Source organism: Anabrus simplex, chromosome 5 (assembly GCF_040414725.1).
Source record: "Anabrus simplex isolate iqAnaSimp1 chromosome 5, ASM4041472v1, whole genome shotgun sequence".
NCBI lineage: Eukaryota > Metazoa > Arthropoda > Insecta > Orthoptera > Tettigoniidae > Anabrus > Anabrus simplex.
In genome coordinates, this window is record NC_090269.1 from 180,024,282 (window position 1) to 180,050,343 (window position 26,062).

At 37.7% G+C, this 26,062-nt stretch overlaps 1 protein-coding gene across 11 annotated transcripts in view; it reads left to right on the forward strand.

Moving 5' to 3' along the window:
• Window positions 1-26,062, forward strand: part of tou (toutatis) — a 1,002,029-nt gene that overhangs the window by 805,535 nt on the left and 170,432 nt on the right. For all 11 annotated transcript variants that reach the window (XM_067147191.2, XM_067147194.2, XM_067147190.2 and 8 more), the window contains 2 exons: window positions 7,903-8,022; window positions 24,648-24,905. In XM_067147191.2, coding sequence (XP_067003292.2) covers window positions 7,903-8,022; window positions 24,648-24,905 — 378 coding nt within the window. The remainder of the gene's footprint in view (window positions 1-7,902; window positions 8,023-24,647; window positions 24,906-26,062) is intronic.

Sequence of the window (26,062 nt, forward strand, 5' to 3'; positions counted from 1 at the left end):
AAGCTGCACCCAAGCCGGTGAAGGCGTCATCATCAACTGGGACTCAGAATCAATCTCCCACCCTGTCTAAACAAGAAAAGAAGGTGGGGAAGAGGAACGCCTTTACCGGGTGCTCCTCCCATCCTGCAAATAGGGATACATGCCCTCCCTCCAGTGGGTCTGTGTCAGCGCCAGTAGGTACACCTGCTGTAAAACTTGTGCACTCCCTTGTAGGAGGAAATCCCACCGCCGGAAAAAGTCGAAGAAGTTCAGGGGGTATATCTATCTCCATCTCCATCTTCAGATGCGGATGTCAGTGTAGGTTAAGTAGCATCTCGCCACTTAAAACCTAACATTTTTTAAGAAGTCCACACTATGTCACTGTTGCAGTGGAATTCTAACAGTTATGACAGGCATCTTTCTGAACTGCGCCAGCTAATCAGTCAGTTTGCGATGAGTGTAGTCTGTATTCAAGAAACCAATTTCAGACCAGGTCACCATACGGTCCTGAGACGTTCTAGACTATACTCGACAGAATGGGATTATGCTAACTGGGCTTCCAGGGGCATTGGTATTTTTGCTCATTCTGATAACCTACAGTGAAAAGGTTCCACTAATAACCCTGCAGGAGGCAGCGGCGGTACGTGTTTCGTTGCCTGTCATAACAACGGTTCATAATGTTTATTTTCCACCAGGCCAGCCTCTTATATGGTTCTCTGAAATGTCTTGCCCCAGAGGAAGGGAATTGGAACAGTTATTAGAGGAGCTGGATTTGTTCATTTTGAATACAGGGGAAGCAACACATTTTGGCATTGCACACAGTACCCTCTCCTGCATTGATGTTGGTCTGTGCAGCCATGCACTCATTCCCATGCTTCACTGGGATGTACGCGATGACCTCTGTGACTGTGACCGTTTCCCCATTATTCTTACTTTGTTGAAACAGAAATCCACCAAGGCTCCTTCCCAATGGATTCTTAAACATGCTGATTGGCCAAAGTTCACATTACTAGCTGTCTTTAACAATATGTGAACACATCATACAAGTTATTCTTGCTTCTGCTGAGGAATCTATTCCATCATTTTCTGGGACTCCTCGACGAAAACTCGTTCCATGCCGGAATTAAGATCTTGCAGCAGCTATAAAAGACCGATGTGCTCATAAACGCTATTGTAGGCAGCGAACTGTGGCCAATTCGGTAGCATTTACAAAATTTACACACTGTCATCCCAAGTGTGGACTTAACTTTGATGTATTTTGGGAGCACAAGAACCTTCCTCAGTACCGGGAATTTCCATTACAGGCAGTATCGTAACTAATCTACACATGTTAGCTAACCATCTAGCAAGTAATTTTGCAGATGTATCTGGTTCCAGGAATTTCCATCTGTGCAGCCATGCACTCATTCGCATGCTTCACTGGGATGTACACAATGACCTCTGTGACAGTGACCATTTTCCTGTTATTCTTTTGTTGGCCACCAGGTGATCAATTTTTGGTAATGAGACAAAATCTCTCATAGTGCATTGGCACTGCCGGTGGCTCCAAGTAGCCTATGCAGTAGCCTCCATGATATGCCCTAGCCATGAATCTTGGTGGGTGTGCTATTTATCAACTGATGAGCCCAACTTAGCACACTGGGGCGAAACGCTGGCAACCAGGAATGAGTTAGCTGGAAAATTTATAATGTCCAGTAACGGACCATTTGTATTGGTATTATAAACTGTATTGTCACTGCTGCTGGTTCAGCAGTAATATCATCACTATATGTGGACAATTTTGCTCTGCATTATAGCTCACAAAGTATGGCAGTTGCAGAGCAACAATTACAACAAGCTATTAGTAGAGTGGAACATTGGACCTCAGAACATAACATGCCCTTTTGGTTTTGAACTCCTAAGACCTCTCTTGTTCACTTCAGCTGGAAGCACACTCTTCACCCCCATCCGTGACTTTATTTAGGAGTGGGTAACTCTTCCTGTAGTTGTCATATACCAATTTCTTGGGCTCCTTTATCGTGGGAGCTACACGTGCATCAGTTAAGTCAGTGCAAAGATGAACTCTTTGAAATTAATGTTAGGTTGTTTTATGAATTAAGATGCATAGGTCTCTCTGCAGACACTGTGTTCTGCACGGAACTTGCGAAAACCTCCAGCAAAATTTAATAAATACACTGATGTTGTTGGTGACTGTACTTTTTCTCTGGCTAATGCTTCTCTGAAAGCAGCTGTTGTGGAAGCAGTTGATATAAATAATGCTGCTGCTGCTGCTGCTCTTTCCATTTTCAAACGTTCCCAGGAAGAATTAGGTGTGTGTTACATGGTATATTTGGGGTACAGGGACTCTAAAGCTTTTAAGTATGTTATAGGAATGTCACAAAGGGCACTAGGAAAGTTTTGCAATGTGAGTGAACACTTTAGTTTTCAAAATAATTTCCACCACACTCAATACACTTCTCCATATGTCGAAACAAGTCACTGAACCAACTCTGCCACTTTTCTTCGGTTACATTTTCACACTCTTGATCCCATGCTGCTAGAAGCTCCTCGTTGGATGAAAAACGCTGCCCTTTCAGCTTCATCTTCACTTCTGGGAAGAGTGCGAAGTCACATGGGGCAAGATCAGGACTGTATGGAGGGTGACCAAGCACAGTCAACCCTGATCTGGCAAGAAAATCCATTGTTACATTAGCACGATGTGGTGGAGAATTGTCGTGATGCAAGAGCCAAGTGTTGAGCTGTGACCTTGGTTGGTGCTGCTTGAGAGCCTGGATGACCTGAGACAGACAAGTTTCATTGTACCACTTTGCAGTAACTGTCCTTTGTGTTTCTAGCACAACCCAAGTCAGGATGCCCTATTTAGTGAAGAATACTGCAGTCATCCTTTTCTTCACTGACCTTGACTTTTGCACAGTCACAGAAGTACCCTCAACTTCAAATAGCCACACCTTGTTCTGGGATTTTTTCAGGATATCGTAATAACAAAGCCAAGTTTCGTCACCTGTTACAATGCTATTGACATTATGCGAATTCCCATTTTCAAACTGTTTTAGCATTTTTCAGCACCATTTCACTCGATGTGCCCTTTGTTCTTCTGAAAGTGAATGGGGCACCCAAAGGGAACAAACCTTTCTAACATGGAGATGGTCATGTAGAATTGAATGAATAGCTGGTGCAGGGATGTGGAGGGTCTCTTCTACCTGCCGATATGTCAACCACCTCTCTTGCTGCAACATTTTCCTCACAGCTTCAATGTTTTCCTCAGTCACTGATTTAGACGCTCGCCCAGAACGAGGATCGTCTTCAACCCCAAAACTTCCCCTCTGGAACTCTTTGTACCAGCGGAAAATTGTTGTCCGATGTGGACAGTCTTTTCCCAGCACAATTATATCCTCCAGGCACTGGTCAACAGTTAATCCACAAGCAAAATTGTAGCAGATAATTGCGCGATATTCACCTTTAGTGATAAATATCATTGTTAATCCGTATTGAAGATACTGAATGTAGGAAGCTAAAGGGTTTATTGTGTCACCTATTCAATACATTATAAATTTTTAAATACTTAGGAATTTATTATTATTTCCTATTGAGACATGTTTCGCCCTTCATTGAGGGCATCGTCAGTCAAAACATCTCAAGGTACAAATCAGGCACCTGATTGGTAATTGGTAATTAAATTGCAAACACTAAGATACAAACTTAACGTTACAATGGGAAAGTCAAGAAAAAAGAAAAACATGTTCAGTGATGATACAGAAAAAGGCATTAAAGACCAAATAAGGATAGGATACAAGAAAGAGAACATCACTATCAACTGCTTAGCATTTGCTGACGATCTTGTACTGTTATCAAAAAATATTGAATCAGCGATAATACAAGTTAACACTTTAAAAGAGGTAGCAATGAAAACGCCTGCAGATATCGTTTGAAAAGACACATTTCATGACCAACTTTAAAGAAGCCCCAAGATACATAGTAACAACAAACAATGATAAGATAGATAAAGTTGTTAAATCAAATACCTTGGTGAGATTATACAACCTAATGGGCTTGATAAAGAAGCAAACTGCAAGAGAGCCAGAAAAATGGAGCTTGCATTCCACCTTACAAAAAACACATACAACAAGAAATCGATCTCTATTAGGACAAAACTACACCACTATCAGGCAGTAATTTAACCAGAGTGCTTGTATGCCTCAGAATGCGTGGGATTAACAACCAGGAAAGACATTGAAGAAATTGAGAAGAAGGAAAGAAAGATTTTAAGAAAAATCTTCGGTCCAAAGAAATGTACTGACACATGTCGATTACGCAGTAACAAAGAAATACATAAAACATGCAGTAGGATTTCAGACGTCATTCGAAAGCGAAGAGTTAAATTTTTTGGACATATTTCAAGAATGCCTGATGACAGACTTGCCAAGAAAATCTTTAACCACTTCAATAAGCCCAATAGGAAAGGCAGCTCTTATGAAAAATGGTTTGTTAACACGAAGAAGGATTTGCAAGAAATGAACATCACACATCAAGACATCGGCAATAGAACCACCTTCAGAAAAGCTACACTCATTTAAGGGTTTCCTAGAGCCAGAAACAGCGACCGAGAAGAAACAACAATGGACGGCTGAAAGAAAAGAAGCAGGAAGCAGGAGGATGAAGGAGTACTGGCGCCAAAGAAAGTTTAAATCCTGAGGAGTCATTTACGTGGTCCACAGCTGGCCAAAATCGATAAAAGAAGAAGATGATACAGTTAAACAATATATGTTTATAGACACAGTATTCGGCACCAATGTGTAAAATCACAGGGTATTTAGCAGAGTCCAGCAGTGGTGGTCCGAAGAATAATTGACGCTACTCTATTAGGAAATCATAGGAAATTATAAAGTTTATACATATATTTACATCGAAACAGATAGGGGAGAAAGGGTATAAAGTGTCTGGCGTCAATGTTCATACACATACAGTTTATACATTATTTACATGGAAACAGGGGAGAAAGGGTATAAAGTGTCTGATGTCAATGTTCATACATTAATTACTGCCGATGGTTGGATGATTACAGGTTGACAGGGTAACTACACAGTAATTTTACAGTATCCAATTGAACATTTGAGAAATTACAAGCTTATAATTATAATATAAATTTTTAACCCTTTGGATGCCGACCCATAATAGGTCATCATATGCATAGAATGCCAAGCATGTTTCAATGAATTTTGCATCACTGTATAAAATATTTTATTTACGTCTCAGTTTAAAAGATATGGAGGTAAAATTTGGTATGTGAGCTTGATATACTCCAAGGAATATAAACATGTGACTCGCATTTCAAAAAAACAAAATTTTGTGGAATAATGTGCACAAAATATTATTATCAATCTACTTGTATCTTAGTGTTTGCAATTATAATTATAAGCTTGTAATTTCTCTACTGTTCAATTGGATATTGTAAAATTACTGTATAGTTAACCCTGTCCACCTGTAATCGTCCAACCAGGCAGTAATTAATGTATGAACTTTGACGTGGGACACTTTATACCCTTTCTCCCCTAACTGTTTCCATGTAAATAATGTAAAAACTTTATGTGTATGAACATTGATGCCAAACACTTTATACCCTTTCTCCCCCATATGTTTCCATGTAAATATATGTATAAACTTTATAATTTCCTATGATTTCCTAATAGAGTAGCGTCAATTATTCTTCAGACCACCACTGCTGGACTCTGCTAAATACCCTGTGATTTTACACATTGGTGCTGATTACTGTGTCTTATCATCACTGAACATGTTTTTCTTTTTTCTTGACTTTCCCATTGTAACATGTTAAGTTTGTATCTTAGTGTTTGCAATTTAATTACCAATTACCAATCAGGTGCCTGATTTGTACCTTGAGGCCATGCTTTGACTGATGATGCCCTAAGTGAAGGGTGAAACATGTCTCAATAGCAAATAATAATAAATTCCTAAGTGTTTAAAAATTTATAATGTATTGAATAGGTGACTCAATAAACCCTTTAGCATCCTACATTCACCTTTAGACCACAATGACATCTTAACTTGCTTTCAATCCCACTGCTTGGTAACAACTGATGTGAAGATCACGCCTTGCTGTCTTCTAGACAGATTTTCATCCTTCACCATAACAGGGGTGTCCAGCCAACTGTTTGCGTATTGCAAAACTTTCCTAGTGCCCTTTGTATGTTCACAAAGAGGTTGGAAAAATTGAATGTGTGGGCCATTTCCGAAAGAAAACGGGAACATGCCTTCAAAATTTAAGGCAGTTGCATTTGTAAATTAAATTATCAGATGGTAAAACAATAATAAATAAGGCAAGACTCACCGATAAAATCATTGATGACCTCCAGCAATATTATGGGAAGGCCAATAGAAGTAATTCAAATGATTTAGATGGTATGAAGAGAGAAGTATGGGTTACATACTTCCACATATTGTCTTCTGATGGATCTCCCATACATGATCTTTGTTCACCAGATCCTCCAAAGTGAGATTGAATCAAGGTGTAGTAAAGCTAATGCAGTGAGCTCGCAGTTGCGATCAGCAGTATTCTGTAAGAAAGAAGTCAGCTCCCAGACGAAACTATCTTTACATCGGTCTGTTTTCAGACCAACTTTGCTTTATGGGAGCGAAAGCTGGGTGGACTCAGGATATCTTATTCATAAGTTATAAGTAACAGACATGAAAGTAGCAAGAATGATTGCTGGTACAAACAGGTGGGAACAATGGCAGGAGGGTACTCGGAATGAGGAGATAAAGGCTAATTTAGGAATGAACTCGGTGGATGAAGCTGTACGCATAAACCGGCTTCGATGGTGGGGTCATGTGAGGCGAATGGAGGAGAATAGGTTACCTAGGAGAATAATGGACTCTGTTATGGAGGGTAAGAGAAGTAGAGGGAGACCAAGACGACGATGGTTAGACTCTGTTTCTAACGATTTAAAGATAAGAGGTATAGAACTAAATGAGGCCACAACACTAGTTGCAAATCGAGGATTGTGGCGACGTTTAGTAAATTCTCAGAGGCTTGCAGACTGAACGCTGAAAGGCATAACAGTCTATAATGATGATGTATGTATGTATGTATTTACCATTTGCAGAGAGTTAATGTGTGCCATGATTAAGATACTGGCCTGAGAAAGGAGTATTTCCCTTGTTTAGTTCTTAATTTACATATTTTTAATGACTTCTATTGTTAAAAATATGGAACTTATTACAATATTATATATTTACATATTATTAACTCAAATCACTCCACTCTACAAACTTCCCATAAATACTGAAGTAATTAGCAGTAGTAAAATCTTTAAAGTTCTAACCTTGTTCTAAACTTAATATATCCTGATAATGGGATAATTTTTCTGTCAAATTACCATTGCCAACATAGGGCTTTCTGGCTCCCCTTAGCAGATATATGGGCAGTATTTTAAAATATGTCAAGCATATTTTGACACCGTAAAAAATTATAATAAAGGGTTTAGAAAAAGAGAAAGTATTACATGTGATAGAAATCCAGCCTCTGGTATCAAATATGTCTGTTGTGTTTCTCCAACTGGAGTTAAAAACAAATCGTTAATATTTACATTACTCACTAATCAGTAAGTGAAGGAGTGCTACATTCAAACTTCTTTGAACCTCCCATTTGATAGATAAATACTATAATTTTTTGTAATAATGTTGTAATGATATGAATTTTCATACTGGTATGCTTTACTTGGTAATCTAGAGGAGAAATTTATTGGTCAAACTTTACATCTCTATTTTTTCATGGTATAAAATAGGCTGTTTTTAATTCATTATTTACCAGTAATTGACATTTTTAGTTTATTTGTTTCCTTGTAACAGGTATTCTGATAAAAATTATGTCTACAGTAGTTCAAATCTGAACCTCTTGGATTGTTTTAGACCAACGTCCGTTGCCAACATTGAACCGTATACCAGGACTGAAACTCTCTGGGCAAGCCTTTGCTGATACATTAATGGTATTTGAGTTTCTGCACAATTTTGGCGAGACATTGGGCTTTGGTAAGTTAATTTTTAGACAGTGGTTGGTGGTGGTGCTGGTAGTAGTAGTAGTAGTAGTAGTAGTAGTAGTAGTAGTAGTTTTTTTTCTCCTTTTTGCTGTTTGCTTTACGTCGCACTAACACAGATAGATCTTATGGCAATTTTCGGATAGGAAAGGCTTAGGAGTGGGAAGGAAGCGGCCATGGCCTTAGTTAAGGTACAGCCCCAGCATTTGCCTGATGTGAAAATGGGAAACCATGGAAAACCATCTTCAGGGCTGCCGACAGTGGGGTTCGAACCCACTATATCCTGGATGCAAGCTCACAGCTGCACAACCCTAACTGTACAGCCAACTCGTACGGTGTAGTAGTAGTAGTGGTGGTGTTGGTGGTAGTGGTGGTAGTGGTAGTAGAATTTCACTATTTGGCTCTTCATTTGCTTGCTGTAGCTCTTCAGGCATTTTCCCTGTATCTTTAATTTACTGCAGTATTTGAAACTAAATATATATTTTACTTGAGCAAGTTCTTGTATACAATGGCATAGCAACATTGAGGGGACTAAAATGGTAAATCATATTTCTCCATCAGTATTAGCTTCATTGTAAAGTATTTTATTTCAGAATTTCCTGCAGCATTTACAGGTTGCCATGATTACAAAGAGTACTGAATAAATGACAAATTAATCATATTAAAGTAAATAGATTGATAGATTACAGTGTTATATGTTACTATGCCATTAAGGAGCAATTATGGTTCCTAAATATGTAAATAGAACCTCGGAGTGAAATTAAAGTAATCGATATAATAAAGTCCTTGGTTAGCTAGAGCTGATTGGAATAATAACAGTAAGTTATTTACTAAATAGACCACCTAATCAATACAAAGTCTAGTCTTGGATGATTTACATAGATTTGTCAACTAATAGTGGTACATGTTTCGCCTTGTATGAAGGCATCATCAGCCATTGTCTTAACCTTACATTGAAAATAAGCGTCTAATTAACATATAATAATGAAATGAATTTTAAAAATCTTGAAGAGATTTGAAGTAAAATAACATTAAAAATAACAATGATGGTTTAAAAATATACAATGTGATGAGTTACAATGGTGGAAGTATTAACCAAATTAACATTAGAAGGCTGCTATAATAAGTACAATGGATAAAACAACAGACTGTTATACAACAAGTAATAAGATTGCTATGAAAATAAAGTTGACTGTCTGGCGGTTACAATTAGACGATGGCGAAAAATCGTATATATTCAAAATAAAGAAGAGAGAATAAAAGTCAAAGGTTGGTCGAGAGATCCAAAGTAAATCATAATCTTGAAGATAAAAGACGAAAGTCAGAGGCATATGGTGAAGTTGTAGAACATATTGAGGATATGAAGTTGTAGAATAGAAGTTGAAGAACAGTTTTAAATTGGATATCTATGGACCATCTCAAATTTGAAGCATTGCTCAAATGTTGCAAAAATGTGAGTTTGTTGAAATTCTAGTTGAAAAGGCATATAATAGTGGAATCTGTAAAAGGAAACAAGAAACGTAGAATTAATTGTGTGAAAAGATGTTTTAAAAATATTGAAGTAGAATTGTGTACACTTACCATTTAACAATGACGAAGATAATTGTAACGTTATGAGTTAGAAGTATTTGCAACAGTAGACTTTTTACTACATGTGTTATAGCTGAAGATTTGTGTTGGAGGGGGATCTGTTTGCGGTGACGTAACTATTGGCTTATTTGTAGTACTTGGAGGGGGGCTGCTATTAGTGGGAGGGAAGGAGGAGAGTGTATTACTGCGCGTGTTGTATCGGTGTAAGGCCATTGGAGGGAGCGATGTTACAGTGGGTGTGGCTATGGGTTTATTGGTTGCATTTGAGTTAGAGGTACTAGGGGTGAGGGGAAGGGAGGGGAGTGTATTAGCTGTAGAGGAGGTGGGAACGCTATTTGATGTGAGGTTGAAGATTTTTAAGAATATGTTGGTGAGGGGAGTTGATTCTCGTAATAGAATAAGAATCTGTTCATACAAGGGGCTTTTTTATCAATAGTGTCATTTAGGTTCTTATCTTTATTAAAATGCTGGTCGAGGAAAATGAATAAATTTTCATATTCTGTCATAATTTTACTTTTATCGACTCTTTTGAGGATATGGAGATCTTGTTCTATTGTGGTGAATTTATGCCCTGTGTCCCTCATGTGGTTGGCCACTGCGGAGAATTTATTGTGTCTTTGAGCATTGAAATGCTCGGCATATCTGGTGGAGAAGCTGCGGCCAGTTTGGCCAACATAAGAAAAATTACATGTAGACCTTTTCAATCTGTAAATTCCTGATCCAGAGTAACTATTGTCTGTGATGTTAATAGAGTTGTGATTAAAGAATAAATTACGATTAGTGTTTTTTGTTGTGTAGGCTATTTTTATTTTGTGCTTCATTAATGAATTGGTTATCGGATAAATACTGTGGTTACTGAACGTGAATTTAGCGTATTTTGGTTTGTCGGGTTTCAATGGAGTTAAATTTGTAGCTAGTTTCAGTTTGGTTTTATTAATAATTTTATCAATCATATCCATGTTTAATCCATTGAATTTAGCTATTTCCTTAATGAATAGTAATTCTTTCTTTAAATTAATAGAGGACATAGGGATCTTTAATGCTCTATATATTAAACTGTGAGTTGGGATGTAAAGAATCATTTTTTATGGTTGTTGGAGAAAAGGTGGGTTTTCTGTATATTTGAAGTCGAATTTGTTCGATACTTAAGTGATTTTGATGTCTAAGAAGTTCAAAAAGCTATTGAACTCATCTTCTTTAGTGAATTTAATATTATTATCTAAGTTGTTGAGAAATGATAGTATGTTATTGCTGTTGTTGATTTGTTTATCAATAATAGCTATGGTATCATCAACATAGCGATGCCAAAGACAGAGTCCGTTAATGTTACTAATAATCTTACTATGTTCGAGGTTATCTAAGTATATATCGGCTAGTATTCCAGATAACGGGTCTCCCATTGCTTCCTGTTTATAAATTTTCTTATTAAAGGTAAAGTAGTTGTTGTCTAAAATGAAATTAAGTAATTTTAACCATTCATCAATTTTGATTTTACTCAATGTGCTATGTTTCAACGGATTGTTTTTTATGATGTTAATAGTATTATTGATAGGAATATTAGTATACATGTTGGTGATGTCAAAAGAACATAAAACATGGTTTGGTTGCAGACTGAATTTATTTAGGGAATTGCAAAGTTCGATCGAGTTCTTTATGGGGTTGGAGTTGTGAAATTTGAAATGTTTTTTCAGTAATTTGTGAAGGAATTGAGAAGTTTTATATGTAGGACTATTTATACTATTAATTATAGGCCGAATGGGGACATCCTTTTTATGAATTTTGGGCAATGGTCTGGCTAGGTAATTTTGGGTTCATTACAGTTAATTTCTGATAATCTTGATCATTTAAAATGAAATTAGAATTTTTAAGAAGGTTCTTTAAGTTACGCTGTATTTTGTTTGTTGGATCTTTCTTAATTAAGGTATAGATATTGGCTGAAAAAAGTTTCAGTTTTATGAATGTAATCTTGTTTGTTCATTATTACTATGGTGTTGCTCTCATCTGCTTTTGTAATTACTACGTTGTTATTATGGATTTTGGATTTCAGGTATAGAATTTGTTTCGAGATGTTGTGGTTATTATTAGATGTTATCTCATTAATCAAAGTTGGGAGTTTCTTTTTTACTTCATAACGTACGTCATTTTGTTTATCAATCGGGATTTGTTTATCAATATTAGTTTCAGTTTCAGCGATGGTAGTGACATTGTCTTTTGCTTTTTTGTGATTAGGCCAATTATGTTTGATGCCTTTATCTAATAGATTTAATTCTTGGTTAGAGAAAACTGTATTAGATAGGTTGATTGTAGTGGAAATGTTAGTCAAATGGGAAGGGGACACTTTGTTGTTCATATTTTGGTCAGGTGTTTTACATTTGTTTTCTTGTAGACAAAGTAATTTATGGTTTAGGGTTTTCTGTTTCTTATCTAATATGTAAGATAGTTTAAGGTCAGTGTACCTTAAAAATGAACTCCATTCAAGTGGGGGTAATTTTTGGGAGATGGTCAAATGAGTCCTATATAACTGTAAATTTAGTAGAGATTTCTTCATGTATAATAGTTTAATTTCATTTTTCAACCATATGCTGTTTACTTTCTTCTGAGTGGCATTAGATTTTGAATAGGGATGACTTTTTCTTTGCAAAGATTTGAGAAATTTAGGTACTGCACTGTACGGGGGTACATCATTCGTATTGTGCCTCTTCCCTAACTGCCTCAAATGCTCCGGCTAATAATCTAATAAAATATATTGAATGGTCAAATAAATATAATCATCTCCTGTAAATTCCAGGTCGACACGCAGGTAAGAATGAAAATAATTACATTAACTTAGGTCTGTAATCAAATAATATTATAATCATCTATATTTGCAAAAAAAAAATCGTTTGTATATTTCATCCCATCCAACATGTGCGTTCATTTGTCTACATCGATATTGGCTTATTTCGGTGAATATCACATGAGAATCGTATTTTGTTATCAATGTGGGAGTCAGCACAATAAATAACATAATCATCCGCGTAAGCTAGAATACGAGCGTGTGGTAGCACAAGAGATTCGAGCTCTTTCATGTAAAGGGCAAACAAAATTCCATTGAGTATCGAACCCTGCGGTAAACCTTGGGATGTATAACGGCTATCAATTGTATGTTGGGGAGATTTAATAGTTAACCGGCGGTTAGTAAATAGTTGATTTAAGATAGAAAGGAATTGGGTGGGGAATCCAGCACTAAATAATTTCTCCCAGAGGATATGCAATAACACAGCATCATAGGCCCCTTTAATATCCAAAAAAACTGCCACGATAGATTGTTTCCGCCATTTTGCTAACAAGATGTCGAGTAAGAAAATAATGATAGGGTCTTGTGTACTATTACCCCGTCGAAAGGCAAACTGATACTTGGGTAATAGCGAGTGATATTCCAATACCCACGCCATTCGTTTCATAAGGATTTTACAAAAGACTTTGCGTATACACGATCCCAGAACTATGCCTCGGAAATTTTCAGGTTCGGTAGGTCGTTTTGTTGGTTTCAGAATGGGTGTGATGAAAAACTCGTTCCATGATGCTGGTACATGTAATGTCTCGAAAATACTATTATAATATTTGAGTAAATAAATTTGGACATGGGGGGGTAAGGCCTTGAGCATTTGATATGTAATTGCATCAGGTCCTGGTGATGAGCTATTGACGGTACATAATACAGAGTGTAATTCGTTATATGTAATTGGATTCAAAAGGGAAATAAAAGAACAAGAATTATTCTGTGAGGTGGGTAGAAAGAGTGGATTTACAGTAACAGGGGCAAGGGTGTATAAAAAATCTTCTAGAACTTGTCGCGGATAAGCAGAAGAAGTTTGGTATTAGAAAGTTCTCATGATCGTGCGGATCGCGTTCCAAAATTTCGTTGCTGGAAGTTGTGGAGTTAATTGAGAAATAAAAGATTGCCAAGCTTTTTGCTTTTTTGCATTAAAGACGAGCTTTGTTTTCGCAATATGATTTTGCAATTGAAAATAATGCTGCTGCGTCATTGATTGGCGATATTGTTTGAATAATTGTTTGTGCTTATGAATAAGCTCGTGACATTCTTTGTCCCACCATTTTAGTTCATATTCCTGTGGGTGAGTCGTCACTTTTAATGGTCGACACGGATGAAACATGTTTAAATATTGGGTTAAATAAGGGAGTAAGAGGGAAAAGGAAATAGGGGACTTGTGTTTCTGCTGCAAGATATAATTGAGGTATGATTGATAGTTAGAAACATTGAAATTTTTATAAGATCGGACGTTACTTATACAGGAGGATGTCTGAAACTGGGAATGTGGTGGGTGAATACCATATGTGATGAGAATTGGGAAGTGGTCACTAGTGTGAGTATCAGATAATGTATGCCAGGTGGTGACAGGGGCCATAGTTGTGCGGCAGAAAGTAAGGTCTACTGCGCTGGGTGGAGATCCAGGCGGAGTTAAACGGGTCGGAGAACTGTCATTTAAAAGAAACAAATTCTGATGAGTTGAAGTAGTAAGTAAATTGGAACCTTTGATTGTATCCACCATACATCCCCATTCAGTGTGGTGGCAATTAAAATCACCGAGAAGACAAAGATGTGGAAATGTGTCAAATTGTTGGATAAAATGCATCCATTGGTTCTAAGTAATGTAAATGTGGGGATGGCAATAGATGTTTAAGAAACAAGTGTTATGGTGTACTATTCCTACAGCATAAGTGTGCGGGATGATATATTGTAAAGAGAAATGTGTAACGGATAAGGAAGTATGAACACATATGGCAACTCCATCAAAGCCGTTACCATCATGTCGGAAAACTTGATAACCTCGTAATCGAAAAATGAAATGTGGTTGAAACCACGTTTCTTGTAAGCAGATAAAATGAGCTCATGTTTCATTCAGCAATATTTGTAACTCATGTCTTTTAGAGGCGGCACTTCGACAATTCCATTGGAGTAAAGTAATCATGCTAATATGTTCATGATAGAGTCTCGTAGTTTATATAATACATGGTGAAGTTGAGGTTCGTGACCCATACTTTGGATTAACATTACCAGCAATTGCTGGATTTCTTGTTGAAGGCGTTCCTTGGAAGGAGGATAATGTATATCTTGAAGGGTTGTAGAGGGTTGCTGCCTAGCAGATGTGGGCGCACTTGAGGGATATGCTAGTTGCAGAGGTTGTTGCATGGCACTCGTTGACGGGATCGAATGTTCTGGTTCGTTTCGCAGAATGGCCATGTATCCTTGTCGGTCGAAACCGGGTTCGGGTGTAGGAGGGGGAGATTGCATGATCACTTGGGTGAACTTACGCTTACGCGGGTTGGAAGTCGCAGGGGATGGGGGATTCGACGATAGAGGAGGGAACTGAAGTTCTTGTTGCTCGAAATGATAAATTGGAAGGGCAATTCGGGCTTTAGCTTTGGGAAAAGATGTGTTCAGTACTCATTAATTTTTTAATGGTGACCTGATACTTATGTTCAGGACAAATGGAGGAACCTGTGACATGGTTTTTCTTACAGTACGCACATTGTGTAAATTGCTCCGTACACGCCTGGGTTTCATGTTGTTGCGCACATTTCCCACAATGAGCGTTTTTCGCTTGACATTGCCGAATTGTATGCCCATAGCGCTGGCATTTGCGACAGCGAATGGGTGAAAAAATGTAAGGTTCAACTTCCATTTACACCTTGTATAAGGCGACATGGGAGGGTAATGTTTGTGATCTGAAAACAATTTTTACTGAACCCGTAGGAAGGTATTGGGTTTCGCCATCTTGAATTGCACGGCGATTAAGTCGTTGCACGCTTTTAACTGGTGCCTCGGATTCCAGGTACTGTAATATGTCATCATTCGATAAACCTTTTTCAACTCCACGAATAATGCCTACTCTTAACACTTGTGATGATGGAATGTAAGCTTTAATTTTGAGGGTTTCAAGCATAGGATTACTCAAAAATGCGTTTGCTTGAGAAGCCGTATGGAAGGTAACTTGTAGTCGATTACGCCCTTTACGTTGGATCAATTTGACATTGAGTTTAGTTTCGTAAAATCAGCGACCAAGTGCCATAGGGTGTAAATTGCCGATGTTTTGCTCGTTTATGGATTCAACAAATACAAAGAAAGGTCCATGATGAAAACGATTATAATATTCCGGGGTAGAAGTCACTTGGGACGCCTCGGATTGATTGTTAGATTGTTCGGAATTAGAACGGTCTACCACTTCCGTATTACGCCTCTGTTCATCAGACTCAGTTGACTGAGAACCTTGCTGTCGTGTCGTATTACTGGATGAATTGGTTATGGGTTCCTCTTCCATAGGTACTACTATTTCACGCTCCACTCATAAGGAATTCCCGGTTACCGCCGACGTTCCTCCACTGTCGGTCTCCATTGCTTGTCACTCCCGCACCACACTTGAACGAAAACACAAGTGGTTACCACTACCGCGCACCTCTGACTCGCACAAGTAGAGTAGTGTACCGTACCACTATCACTGCGTGACTGCGTCCATATCCTAAATAAGTTATATGGATTCCTTTTTAATGACACTACTCATGGAACTTTTATCTTGAAGAATTAAACATTAACCATACTACAATCATATATTAAAGTAATCATTTACTATCGTTCATCCAAATATAAGTAATTTAACTACGAAAAATAAATGTATGGAACTTGACTTATCTTGCTTTCGCTATTCCACTGGGATGGTCTTCATTCTGGATCTCCTTTGGCTCCCGACTCGAGTTGCGGTTCACGTCATCGTTGGTTACTGGTGACTGGCCTCGGGTGTGGATGACGACGGCTGGCAAGGGCTCCCACCGGATTGTGACCCCATTCTTCTGGTTTACTCAGCCATAATATCTCCATCGATTACATGCGATGGAAACATAATGAAGGATAGCATTAGATGCATTCTCCAGACAGGAAATAAATAATTTTGAATATATTTTATCTATCTAGTAAATTATTCGTCAAGGTGCAATATTTAGCGCAATACTTTAAGTATTTCTTGTTTGTCGCTAGCTTAAACAATAACCTGCCGATCTCTAAATCTTCTTTAAGATTTCAGCTATGAGTTCGTATTGGCAACTATTACGGGGCGATGTCTTCCTCTTTCCTTTCACTTCTTTCACGCCCGATGCTTTTAATTCGTATTTATGGTTTATATACCGCCGTAATTATACTATTAGCAGTTCTCTTCTCCGATTTCAACCTCTTCTTTTTTTGAATACCAATTCTAGCTTACACTTTCGTTCCGATGATCAATACGATTTTTTTAAGGTGTAGTCTTTTTTTTTTTTTTTTACTCGGGACAACTATCTGATTCTTTTACTCACGGCCATTTGGATTCCTTACGTCTGATCGTCGCAATATTAACTCATGGCCTACTTGACTGGTTATATCCGCATCTTCTCTCTATAATATATTCTTTCATTATATAACCTCCGTCATTTTCATCGCGATGCATGGCAAGTATTAGGGATGTAACTTCCGCTCATGACGCAAAATCGGGCAATGAAATGGTACAGTACCAACTCTAATTTCAAGCAATCTTTAAGAAACTTGATATCTCTAGAAATCTTGCCTATTTTAATTCTCAGGTTCAGATACTTGTTAGGTTTTACTATTGCCCGGTTGGCATTGACATTACATGTAATAAATATCATTTTTGGTCCGTATTGATGATATTTGTTTGGAATAATAACAATAAGTTATTTATTAAATAGACCACCTAATCAATGCAAAGTCTAGTCTTGGATGATTTACATAGATTTGTTAACTCTACGTTTCTTGTTTCTTTTTACAGATTCCACTATTATATGCCTTTTCAACTAGAATTTCAACAAACTCACATTTTTGCAACATTTGAACAATGCCTCAAATTTGAGATGGTCCATAGAGATCCAATTTAAAACTGTTCTTCAACTTCTATTCTACAACTTCATATCCTCAATATGTTCTACAACTTCACCATATGCCTCTGACTTTCGTCTTTTATCTTCAAGATTATGATTAACTTTGGATCTCTCGACCAACCTTTGACTTTTATTCTCTCTTCTTTATTTTGAATATATACAATTTTTCGCCATCGTCTAATTGTAACCGCCAGACAGTCAACTTTATTTTCATAGCAATCTTGCTGCTTGTTGTATAACAGTCTGTTGTTTTATCCATTGTACTTATTATAGCAGCCTCCTAATGTTAATTTTGTTAATACTTCCACCATTGTAACTCATCACATTGTATATTTTTAAACCATCATTGTTATTTTTAATGTTATTTTACTTCAAATCTCTTCAAGATTTTTAAAATTCATTTCATTATTATATGTTAATTAGACGCTTATTTTCAATGTACGGTTAAGACAATGACTGATGATGCGTTCATACAAGGCGAAACATGTACCACTATTAGTTAACAAATCTATGTAAATCATCCAAGACTAGACTTTGTATTGATTAGGTGGTCTATTTAATAAAAAACTTACTGTTATTATTCCAATCAAATATCATCAATACGGACCGAAAATGATATTTATTACATGTAATAGCTAGAGCTGTTCGGAGAAGTCCACAAAGAATTTAGGGATCGTCCCTCTCACTCCTATCATTAAACCAGTGACATTAATGGACTCAAGATGCTAATTTTCTCAGGAGTATTTCACAGTAGGCTCGTAGATCCTATGTAGCCCAAGTGCACTAATTCAAACATGGAATTTAATGCTTCCTGTAGGTCGCATGAGTTAATTTCCAAAATAAATGTTTTGGCTATTGTGTTATTATTGGCTCATTTAATGTGTGTGTGTGTGCTGTAGCTCTTCAGGCATTTTCTCTGTATCTTTAGTGTACTGCAGTATTTGAAACTAAATATATATTTTACTTGAGCAAGTTCTTGTATACAATGGTATAGCAACATTGAAGGGATTCAGGAGATCCAGGATTCCCCGGTATGCAACCTTCCCTTGTAAGCATTAATCTTCTCATGTAGCGTTGATTTAGGTTAGTGTGATGATTTAACCTCCCTGTAGTTTACCATCATTATGTCTGCCCCTGTAGCTTAACAGTTATTGTTATTAGCTGCCGTTCTCGGGGATCCTGGTTTGATTCCCGGTACTGCCAGAAATTTAAGAATGGTAGGAGGGCTGGTATGTGGTTGAAATGGTACATGCAGCTTACCTCCATTGGGGGTGTGCTTGAAAAGAGTTGCACCACCTCAAGACATGAGTTTACCTTTAATGTTCGGCTCCATGGCTAAATGATTAGCATACTGGCCTTTGGTCCAGCGGGTCCCGGGTTCGATTCCCGGCCGGGTCAGAGATTTTAACCTTAAATGGCTCCTTGGGTCTGGCTGCACATAACACTATCCTCTACCACAATAACAATAACACACAGTTACCTACACATGGCAGATGCCACCCACCCTCTTCAGAGGGTCTGCCTTACAAGGGCTGCACTCGGCTAGAAATAGCCACACGAAATTATTATACCATCATAATCAGCTAATTGGGTACACTGAAGTGAAAATATTGCTGTGCTCTGCAAATATGCTCATCTGGTCATTGTACAGTTTACCTTTTTGGCATCTTCCCTACCCTAGTCGATTTCAGGCTCTCTTCCACATGTGGTTGGGAAGAACATCATCATGTAAGAGGGCAACAACTTCTCCTCGGATGTTTACTGGTTGGAACCGTGACCTAGTGGTAGCTCTGCAGCTGAAGGAGATATTCCCTTTTCCGCCTTTGCCAGAAGTCTTAAACCATTTTCCTCTTTGTATGGAATTCTCTCGTTAGGTCTTTCTTCCTCTGTGGCTCAGGTGGATGGAAGGCCTTGAGTTTTTCTCCGTTCCGATATCGGGAGGGTGTCAGAACTTTAAGGTTGCTTCTATCTTGCACAATGGGACATGAATTCATAATGGCTTCAATGCTGGTTAGAACAATATAGAGGCTCTCTTCATTGATCTATGAGCGACCTACAACCTTTCTAAGGTGGCGCTTGATGGAGCCAATCATTCTTTCCCACCATCCTCCTTACCAAGTCGCCCACGGAGCTATGAACTTCTACGTCACATTGTGATAGTGCCAGATATTCATGTGTTTTAGGACTGTTGATAACTTCTGAAAGTTAAATTCTCTGTATGCAACTTGGAAGGTTTGGACATTTAAATCTAAGAATTTCATTTTTGTCCGTATTGAACTGAGAATGGAAGATAGGAAACTTAAAAGGGTCCACCTTTTCAATACAAAAATGTTATAGTTTATTTACAACATATATTTACATTTGGAACTAGTTTCGACGCTGTTTGGCGTCATCTTCAGCCAAAATGTGGGAAATAGGCTAGCATGTAGACATTTATATTACACAAGGCGTTACATTAAACAATACACATCTTACGAGGAGATAAAAACAGGGACGAATGTAGAAACAAATGAATCATTGAGAAAGCAAAAGTTATAAATATTAAAAATAACCTTAACCACACATCTTGCAGTGTGAAAATATTCGCCTTGAATGATTCCTGAATACAAAACGCTCGCGCACACATTTCTGAAGAGCCAGCAGGCAGGAAAAAGTAAAGTGAAACCTTAAGAGTTCTTCTGAGAAGAGTTCATCATTTTTTCTATGTTCCGACTAACTAATGAAGTCTCCCTTGAGTTCTTGATAAACATACACAACAGGAAATTCTCCTTCACTCTCAACAATAGCTATAAAGACCAACGGTAAATTGCATTTTAAATATTGTGCAGAGGCGTGAAAGCATGAACTTGAACATGATATAACTTCTTCATTTAACCCAATTTTTTAAACAAGGTGTTACATTAAACAGTACACATCTTACGAGGAGATAAAAACAGGGACGAATATAGAAAAAAATGAATCGTTGATAAAGCAAAAGTTATACATATTAAAAATAACCTTAACCACACATCTTGCAGTGCGAAAATATTTGCCTTGAATGATTCCTGAATACAAAACGCACTCGCACACACTTCTGAAGAGCCAGCAGGCAGGAAAAAGTAAGGTGAAACCTTAAGAGTTCTTCTGAGAAGATTTCATCATTTTTTTATGTTCCGACTAACTAATGAAGTCTCCCTTGAGTTCCTGATAAACATACACAACAGGAAATTCTCCTTCACTCTCAACAATAGCTATAAAGACCAACGGTAAATTGTATTTTAAATACTGTGCAGAGACGTGAAAGCATGACCTTGAACATGATATAACTTCTTCATTTAACCACCTTTTGAAAGTCTCTCTCTATATTACATAGCTTCATTAACACCACCATTCTGTAGATGCACAAAATAATCTTGTAATCTTCACAGGTCCGGTATTCAGCTCGACAAGAATATAAAATTGGTATTAAGGAATACGTTTTCTGAGAGTTTGGAGGTTGACTGTGCCAGTATTTGTGGTGTATTGTTGCAGCGTTACGTGTAGGGTGGGGGCAGGTTTCCATGATGTTTATTGCGGGACATAAGGCGGTAAAGCTATGGCGCGAGATGAAGAGGAACAGAGCGTGTTGGATAGTTTAGGTCTGGGGAGCGGCCATTGTTGGATCAGGAGGGGAGAGGGAAGGAGCGGTAGGGGAGGAGTGGAAGGAGGGGAAATATGGAGGGTGATGTGGTGAAAGTGTGTGGCGTGACAAAGTATTATGCATAATGTGAAAGACAGATCTGTTTTTCGGGATATTCATGTTTTTGAAAAATTCAATGAGAAAGTCGAATAGGATCTTTTGGTTTCTCTGAGATATCATTTAAGTTTAGGTTGGGATTGAAATATTGGTCTAAATGAATATAGAGGTTTTCAGTGACGTCTAGGAAAGAACCTTTGTTTAGAATATTTAATACCTCAAGATCTTGATTTATTTCAGTGAAGTTGTGTCGGCCTACATATAAAAGAATTTAAGCACAACTTCACTGAAATAAATCAAGATCTTGAGGTATTAAATATTCTAAACAAAGGTGCTTTCCTAGACGTCACTGAAAACCTCTATATTCATTTAGACCAATATTTCAATCCCAACCTAAACTTAAATGATATCTCAGAGAAACCAAAGATCCTATTCGACTTTCTCATTGAATTTTTCAAAAACATGAATATCCCGAAAAACAGATCTGTCTTTCACATTATGCATAATACTTTGTCACGCCACACACTTTCACCACATCACCCTCCATATTTCCCCTCCTTCCACTCCTCCTCCCCTACCGCTCCTTCCCTCTCCCCTCCCGATCCAACAATGGCCGCTCCCCAGACCTAAACTATCCAACACGCTCTGTTCCTCTTCATCTCGCGCCATAGCTTTACCGCCTTATGTCCCGCAATAAACATCATAGAAACCTGCCCCCACCCTACACGTAACGCTGCAACAATACACCACAAATACTGGCACAGTCAACCTCCAAACTCTCAGAAAACGTATTCCTTAATACCAATTTTATATTCTTGTCGAGCTGAATACCGGACCTGTGAAGATTACAAGATTATTTTGTGCATCTACAGAATGGTGGTGTTAATGAAGCTATGTAATATAGAGAGAGACTTTCAAAAGGTGGTTAAATGAAGAAGTTATATTATGTTCAAGATCATGCTTTCACGTCTCTGCACAGTATTTAAAATACAATTTACCGTTGGTCTTTATAGCTATTGTTGAGAGTGAAGGAGAATTTCCTGTTGTGTATGTTTATCAGGAACTCAAGGGAGACTTCATTAGTTAGTCGGAACATAAAAAAATGATGAAATTTTCTCAGAAGAACTCTTAAGGTTTCACCTTACTTTTTCCTGCCTGCTGGCTCTTCAGAAGTGTGTGCGTGTGCGTTTTGTATTCAGGAATCATTCAAGGCAAATATTTTCGCACTGCAAGATGTGTGGTTAAGGTTATTTTTAATATGTATAACTTTTGCTTTATCAACGATTCATTTTTTTTCTATATTCGTCCCTGTTTTTATCTCCTCGTAAGATGTGTACTGTTTAATGTAACACCTTGTTTAAAAAATTGGGTTAAATGAAAAAGTTATATCATGTTCAAGTTCATGCTTTCATGCCTCTGCACAATATTTAAAATGCAATTTACCGTTGGTCTTTATAGCTATTGTTGAGAGTGAAGGAGAATTTCCTGTTGTGTATGTTTATCAAGAACTCAAGGGAGACTTCATTAGTTAGTCGGAACATAGAAAAAATGATGAACTCTTCTCAGAAGAACTCTTAAGGTTTCACTTTACTTTTTCCTGCCTGCTGGCTCTTCAGAAATGTGTGCGCGTGCGTTTTGTATTCAGGAATCATTCAAGGCGAATATTTTCGCACTGCAATATGTGTGGTTAAGGTTATTTTTAATATTTATAACTTTTGCTTTCTCAATGATTCATTTGTTTCTACATTCGTCCCTGTTTTTATCTCCTCGTAAGATGTGTATTGTTTAATGTAACGCCTTGTGTAATATAAATGTCTACATGCTAGCCTATTTCCCACATTTTGGTGTGGACATTGTCGGTATATATAGTATACGGTATACCTGGTCGTCCTACATAACGTTGGAAAGCCATTAAAAATCTGTCTGTAGTTAAGTCGGTTGAGAGTTCCAGCTGTATAGCTCTCGCAGTTGTACATGCACACGTGAACAGAACATTGTAAGTTTTCCTCACCGTGTTCCCTGAATCGATGTACAGTAGTCCTGCAAAGTTGATTCCGGTCATAGCAAATGGTCGAATAGGGCGGACATGACCTAAGAGCAATGGAGCTTCTATTTCTTCATATAGGTTTTTATGGGATATTTTGCATGGCAGGCATCTGTACAACACTTCGATAATTTTAAAATAAACAATAGTACTGGTAGTCCAGTCCTCAGTTGTGCAAAATAATTTCTGTTTTTTTTAATGCTGGTTTACAAGGAATCATAACGGAGATATTTGCTATTATTACCTCTTTCACAAACATTCAAATAATCTGCAAATATGAATTCTGTCTGAAAGCTGAACATACATTTTTTAGAAAATGCCAGTCTTTCATGTCTTTTTTACCTTATGAGCTATGATTATGGAGACACTAATTTAGTTTTTTCAAAGTTCGTCAGTGAGAAGCATCATAGATATAAAAATATTGTTCTTTCGTCATGGTAACCAGTTAATAGTGATATAGTTATAATTGTTGTTGTGAATATTTTTGTAAGATAAAAACTGCATGACTATCAGGCCATATTGGTCAGGATGATAATGGAAATGACTGTCAGAAGAAGGAAAATATGAAAAAGGAGAAGGGGAGACATGAAAGGAGAGGCAAATGACTCTCTTGACCTTGATCATATCACTTAACCACAAAGAAACCAAAGTTGTTGAGTTTCAGTGTTCTAAGACCATAAAACTGATCAACCAAGCCCATAAAGCTGATAAAACTATAACATTACCCTGATTGTTGTTAGTTGAGGTGCTCTGTCTCTTCTGCTGGCATTAATCTTCACTAGTTGGTATTGCCTAAAAGTTAACCCATCAATGATGGTTTCAGCAGCTAGTTTAATATATAGTTGTTCCTTTCATCTGTTTGTCCTATGTTCCTAATCTTTTACCACCTGCATTCATTATATTCTATTCACTTTCCCGTTCCTCACTTTATCTGTCTTTCTTTCTTAACTTTCATTTCCCTACCTTTCTTGATGACTCATCAATGAGTGTTGAAGCCTACCCTTCTGATGAAGCTGAGAAGCAGAAACTAGCTCATAGGGTGCTGAGAAGAAATAGATGAGAGTTGCTATCTGTGTGAAGATGTGGAGATTGTCCTTATCCTTTTATGTTTTCATCTCTGTCTTTTTCTCCTCTTGATGTCACTCCTTATTCTCACACTGAACTGTTATTGTGTTTATTCTATTATGTGTTCCCTTTCATGTTCCTGTTTTTCTATATTACTTGATTTGTCACATGTTCGTTCCTTTCCATTAATTAGAATATAGTTAAAGATGGATATAGATAAACATTATGTAGGTAGACTTTAAAATATATTGTTGTAATTCTTTCTATCAAATATTCCCAGATATGGACAGCTTGCCCAGCCTTAACAGCTTACAGATGGCTCTGCTTAATGATGAGGAGGCAGAGGAAGAATTGTTATCTGTGATGACACACTTACTAGTCTGTGCCATAGAGGATCCAGGCATCCCCAACCCTGCTCGCCACACTACTATTCTCGGCCAGTCCCTCAAGCAGGCAGACATCACCCATGCCAATATATCGGAGATTCTTCGTATATACCTCTATGCTAATGCCACTGGAGAGGTCAAAGCTCTTACTGGTATGTAAATATTAATTATAAATTGTCTTGTAAAGACTTATTGAGAAAGAAGAATAACTGTATTTCACATCTTACTTTGTGGTGGATGTAGAACCATATACAACATTCAGTCACTTAGTCTCCAATAAATTCAGACGAATGCATGCACAAAGATTCACAGTTTTCCTATTTAACATGTTGACAGGAAGTAGCCAGGGTATTTAAACCTCCAGCCCAGCCATTTTTAAAAGTCCTTGCCTGCCAGTCCTGCCTTCTGCACTGTGGAACAAAAAAATTATTTACTACTCATATATTACGCTTTGAAATAATGTAGAAACGAGAATATGCCTGGGGAAGGAATTCTAGTTTGATTTTTAATGTGTGTTATCTTGTCACAAGCTCCAGGGTGCAGAGGGACGCCACACTTCCTGCAGTACCACCTAGTGTCACATACTTTTTTCTCCTTGAGTCAAACTCTACATCTTGTTGGATAAGGGTCAGTTTTCAGTGGTGGAAACTTGAACAGAACATGTTCATTCACTTTTCCATTCAGACGTGATGGGGGAACTTTAGCTGGAGCTCTTCGTGGAGAGGCCTGATGAATGGAATGCGGTGGGGTGGATGCTAGTGATGATGTGTCGGAGAGAGCTGGAGAGGCTATTCTGACTTGGGTTGGGGCTGAGACTGGAACAGTGGCAGGACGATTATGACCTTCAAGATAATATTTGGAAACTGTCTGTATGAACTGTAGATAGGTAATTTTTGTCTGAGTGTTAGACCTCTGGAAGAGCCGGAAAGAATTGAAGAGGTGCACTGTAGTAATGAGAAGAAAACCTTTTTCGGTCATATACAAGTTCTTTTCAAGAATGGATATGGAGCAAGGTATTGGTCAGCTGTGTCTGTTCCATGCATGTGCTGATTGTAATCTGCAATGGATACTGGCTTCATTGCTTTTCTGCTGAACTTTGAAGTCACTTCAACCATTTCAGCAGAATGCATGGATGAAATCATTGTGATGATTTTCTGGCCCATCCAAGACACAAGAAGAATTTCCCCATAACGTTTGAATGTCATTTCCCCTCTTTTCAAGGATTTTTGTTGGTCCTTAAGGTCGTTTGCTACTCCCCTGTTTTGTCTGATTTCCCACAAATGGTAGTGTTCTGTTCACATAGGGTTTT